At 38.7% G+C, this 5,000-nt stretch overlaps 1 protein-coding gene across 6 annotated transcripts in view; it reads left to right on the top strand.

Moving 5' to 3' along the window:
* The window catches only part of kif13a (kinesin family member 13A), a 54,976-nt gene that overhangs the window by 22,368 nt on the left and 27,608 nt on the right, over positions 1–5,000 (top strand). For all 6 annotated transcript variants that reach the window (XM_043260377.1, XM_043260378.1, XM_043260379.1 and 3 more), the window contains 5 exons: positions 745–832; positions 948–1,082; positions 1,868–1,980; positions 4,623–4,734; positions 4,813–5,000. The exon at positions 4,813–5,000 is cut by the window's right edge and continues 25 nt beyond it. In XM_043260377.1, the coding sequence (XP_043116312.1) occupies positions 745–832; positions 948–1,082; positions 1,868–1,980; positions 4,623–4,734; positions 4,813–5,000 (636 nt within the window). The remainder of the gene's footprint in view (positions 1–744; positions 833–947; positions 1,083–1,867; positions 1,981–4,622; positions 4,735–4,812) is intronic.

Below are 5,000 nucleotides of genomic sequence, written 5' to 3' on the forward strand. Positions count from 1 at the left end.
AACTCCATGGAGCCGTCGTCAGGGTCGTTTTTTTGGAGAATTGAGATTCATGCATCATCTAAAACCGATCCACTGATGTGTAGGATGCTTAGCGTTAGACCATATTTGGCCTGTTTGAACATCTGAGGGAGCAGAAAAATCCGAGTATTGAGAAAATGGCCTTTAAAGTTGTCCGAATGAAGTTCTTAGCGATGCGTTTTACTAATCAGAAATCAACTTTTGATATTTTTACGCTAGGAAATACCTTCATGAAACATGATCTTTGCATAATAGCCTAATGATCTTTGGCGTGAGAGAAAAACTGTTTCAGCTGTTTCTACAAATATAGTCACATTTATCACAGTTAGATTTGTGAGATATAAAACTTCAAAACGAGACATTGTTTGAATTTTGATATAAAAAAACCCGCCACTATTAACTTCATTAAGGAATTCTGATTTAATTGTTTTTTGCACGTTTGACTTTTTCTCCGAATTGTTTTTCTTTTTTGAATTATTATTTATTTATTTATTTATTTTATTAATTTTTTTCTGAAATGTCAGAATTGTGAGAAGAATTTTTAAAGTAACAGAATTGTAATTGTTTGAAAAAAAGGGTCAAAATATTACATTTTAAATGTATGTATCTCAGAATGATAGGTTTGTATCTTGCAATGTTATGTTTTGTTTTTTTTCCAAACAAAAGGAAACGTGAACGACGACCTGAAGACACTGTTTCCTCTCTCTCTTCTCTCTCTCTCTACAGAAGCAGACAGTCTCTGAAGGTCAGAGAGCATAAAGTGCTGGGTCCGTATGTGGACGGTCTGTCTCAGCTGGCCGTGATGAGCTTCGAGGTGAACACAAAGCTTTGTTTGAGATGTTTCTCAGTGTTTCTGTGTGGTTCAGACCGGCAGGTGTTTACAGACTCATCAGGAAGGCGTTTGCTCATTGCGTGTCTCTGGTTTGCAGGACATCGAGTCTCTGATGTCGGAGGGGAATAAATCACGCACAGTGGCTGCTACGAACATGAACGAGGAGAGCAGCCGGTCTCACGCCGTCTTCAGCGTCATCGTCACGCAGACGCTCTACGACCTGCGCTCTGGGGTAAGACTCAAATACTTACCATTTTCAGATTCATTGTGATGATTAATATGTTTCCGGCATGCTGTGTGTTTGGCAACAATTCTGATGCATTTTTTGTCAGAAGACCATGTACTTCAATCATATTTTTGGGAATTTATTAATAGTTAATTAGTAGTATTTTTTTGCAATCAATACATTTTTACATAATTTTTATGTTTATATTTTTGTTATATTTTTATTGCAATATTTACGGTATTTCTAGCATATGTGTGTATGCACACACACACACACACACACACACATATATATATATATATATATATATATATATATATATATATATATATATACATATACACATTTATTAATACACATTACATTAATTCAGTTTTTATATGTTTATTATTTAGTTTAATTTAAAACAGTATAAAAATATTTGTTTTCGTTAAAAATATATATTCAAATATTATATATTTGCATATTTGTTTATGTTTAATTGCATCCAAAATACATTTTTGTTTGTATATATATATAAATGCACACAGATATGTTAAAAAAAAGATTATATTTATTTATAGCAAAAGTCACAGTGGATGTAATTTCTTAATTAGTCAGGTTTGTATCCATTTTTCTTGTCACTTACATCAGACTATAATTCTTCAATCTGATTTAAACAGTGGAATAACTTTATATGCAGTTGCTATTCAAGTTTTTATTCACAGTTCATTTCGGGGTGCAGAATCAGGATGTTGTTTTTTATATTTTCTTCTGTGTGTGTGTGTGTGTGTGTGTGTGTGTGAATGCAGAATTCTGGTGAGAAAGTGAGTAAGATCAGTCTGGTTGATCTGGCCGGGAGTGAACGTGTGTCTAAGACTGGAGCTGCTGGAGAGAGACTGAAGGAGGGCAGCAACATCAACAAGTAAGACTTCAGCCGGTCGCCATAGTCACTCTGGTTTGGGTGTTGTTTAATGATGTCTCTTTGGTGTTTTCTGCTGTTCTTGTGTTGTTTTCTGTTGTTTGTTTGTTGTTTTCTGTTGTTCGTGTGTTGTTTTCTGCTGTCCGTGTGTTGTTTTCTGCTGTTTGTGTGTTGTTTTCTGCTGTTCGTGTGTTGTTTTCTGTTGTTCGTGTGTTGTTTTCTGTTGCTTGTGTGTTGTTTTCTGTTGTTCGTGTGTTGTTTTCTGTTGCTCGTGTGTTGTTTTCTGTTGTTCGTGTGTTGTTTTCTGTTGTCCGTGTGTTGTTTTCTGTTGCCCGTGTGTTGTTTTCTGTTGTTCGTGTGTTGTTTTCTGTTGTTTGTGTGTTGTTTTCTGTTGCTCGTGTGTTGTTTTCTGTTGTTTGTGTGTTGTTTTCTGTTGCCCGTGTGTTGTTTTCTGTTGTTCGTGTGTTGTTTTCTGTTGTTTGTGTGTTGTTTTCTGTTGCTCGTGTGTTGTTTTCTGTTGCTTGTGTGTTGTTTTCTGTTGTTCGTGTGTTGTTTTCTGTTGTACGTGTGTTGTTTTCTGCTGTTTGTGTGTTGTTTTCTGCTGTCCGTGTGTTGTTTTCTGCTGTCCGTGTGTTGTTTTCTGTTGTTCGTGTGTTGTTTTCTGTTGTTCGTGTGTTGTTTTCTGTTGTTCGTGTGTTGTTTTCTGTTGCTTGTGTGTTGTTTTCTGTTGTTCGTGTGTTGTTTTCTGTTGTTCGTGTGTTGTTTTCTGTTGTTCGTGTGTTGTTTTCTGTTGTTTGTGTGTTGTTTTCTGTTGCTCGTGTGTTGTTTTCTGTTGTTTGTGTGTTGTTTTCTGTTGCTTGTGTGTTGTTTTCTGTTGTTCGTGTGTTGTTTTCTGTTGTTCGTGTGTTGTTTTCTGTTGTACGTGTGTTGTTTTCTGCTGTTTGTGTGTTGTTTTCTGTTGTTCGTGTGTTGTTTTCTGTTGTTCGTGTGTTTGTTTTCTGTTGTTCGTGTGTTGTTTTCTGTTGCTTGTGTGTTGTTTTCTGTTGTTCGTGTGTTGTTTTCTGTTGTTCGTGTGTTGTTTTCTGTTGTTCGTGTGTTGTTTTCTGTTGCTTGTGGGTTGTTTTCTGTTGTTCGTGTGTTGTTTTCTGTTGTTCGTGTGTTGTTTTCTGTTGTTCGTGTGTTGTTTTCTGTTGCTTGTGTGTTGTTTTCTGCTGTTCGTGTGTTGTTTTTTGTTGTTCGTGTGTTGTTTTCTGTTGTTCGTGTGTTGTTTTCTGTTGCTCGTGTGTTGTTTTCTGTTGTTTTCTGTTGTTCGTGTGTTGTTTTCTGTTGCTTGTGTGTTGTTTTCTGTTGTTCTTGTTGTTTTCTGCTGTCCGTGTGTTGTTTTCTGCTGTCCGTGTGTTGTTTTCTGTTGTTCGTGTGTTGTTTTCTGTTGTTCGTGTGTTGTTTTCTGTTGTTCGTGTGTTGTTTTCTGTTGCTTGTGGGTTGTTTTCTGTTGTTCGTGTGTTGTTTTCTGTTGTTCGTGTGTTGTTTTCTGCTGTTCGTGTGTTGTTTTTTGTTGTTCGTGTGTTGTTTTCTGTTGTCCGTGTGTTCTTTTCTGCTGTCCGTGTGTTGTTTTCTGTTGTTCGTGTTGTTTTCTGTTGTTCGTGTGTTGTTTTCTGCTGTCCGTGTGTTGTTTTCTGCTGTCCGTGTGTTGTTTTCTGTTGTTCGTGTGTTGTTTTCTGTTGTTCGTGTGTTGTTTTCTGTTGCTTGTGTGTTGTTTTCTGTTGTTCGTGTGTTGTTTTCTGCTGTTCGTGTGTTGTTTTTTGTTGTTCGTGTGTTCTTTTCTGCTGTCCGTGTGTTGTTTTCTGTTGTTCGTGTGTTGTTTTCTGTTGCTTGTGTGTTGTTTTCTGTTGTTCGTGTGTTGTTTTCTGTTGTTCGTGTTGTTTTCTGTTGTTCGTGTGTTGTTTTCTGTTGTTCGTGTGTTGTTTTCTGTTGCTTGTGGGTTGTTTTCTGTTGTTCGTGTGTTGTTTTCTGTTGTTCGTGTTGTTTTCTGCTGTCCGTGTGTTGTTTTCTGTTGTTCGTGTGTTGTTTTCTGTTGTTCGTGTGTTGTTTTCTGTTGCTTGTGGGTTGTTTTCTGTTGTTCGTGTGTTGTTTTCTGTTGTTCGTGTTGTTTTCTCCTGTCCGTGTGTTGTTTTCTGCTGTCCGTGTGTTGTTTTCTGTTGTCCGTGTGTTGTTTTCTGTTGCTTGTGGGTTGTTTTCTGTTGTTCGTGTGTTGTTTTCTGTTGCTTGTGGGTTGTTTTCTGCTGTTCGTGGGTTGTTTTCTGTTGTCCGTGTGTTGTTTTCTGTTGCTTGTGGGTTGTTTTCTGTTGTTCGTGTGTTGTTTTCTGTTGTTCGTGTGTTGTTTTCTGTTGCTCGTGTGTTGTTTTCTGTTGTTCGTGTGTTGTTTTCTGTTGTTCGTGTGTTGTTTTCTGTTGTTCGTGTGTTGTTTTCTGTTGCTCGTGTGTTGTTTTCTGTTGTTCGTGGGTTGTTTTCTGTTGTTCGTGGGTTGTTTTCTGTTGTTCGTGTGTTGTTTTCTGTTTTTCGTGTGTTGTTTTCTGTTTTTCGTGTGTTGTTTTCTGTTGTTTGTGCAGTGTTTTCTGACGCCCGTCTTTCTCGTATGTCTCCAGGTCTCTGACGACGCTGGGCTGTGTGATCTCGGCTCTCGCCGATCAGTCGGCAGGAAAAGGCAAGAGCAAGTTTGTGCCGTACAGAGACTCAGTTTTGACGTGGCTGCTGAAGGTGAGGATGATCCTCAGAGCTCAGTGAACACTGTTTAAGCGTCCAACGGAATCAAACTCTTTTCCTCTGCTTCTGCAGGACAATCTGGGAGGCAACAGTAAGACGGCCATGATCGCTACCATCAGCCCGGCCGCTGACAACTACGAGGAGACGCTGTCGACGCTGCGCTACGCCGATCGAGCCAAGAGAATCGTCAACCACGCTGTGGTAAACGAGGATCCCAACGCCCGCATCATCAGAGAGCTGCGGGAGGAAGTGGAGAAGCT

Source organism: Puntigrus tetrazona, chromosome 16 (assembly GCF_018831695.1).
Source record: "Puntigrus tetrazona isolate hp1 chromosome 16, ASM1883169v1, whole genome shotgun sequence".
Taxonomy (NCBI): Eukaryota; Metazoa; Chordata; class Actinopteri; order Cypriniformes; family Cyprinidae; genus Puntigrus; species Puntigrus tetrazona.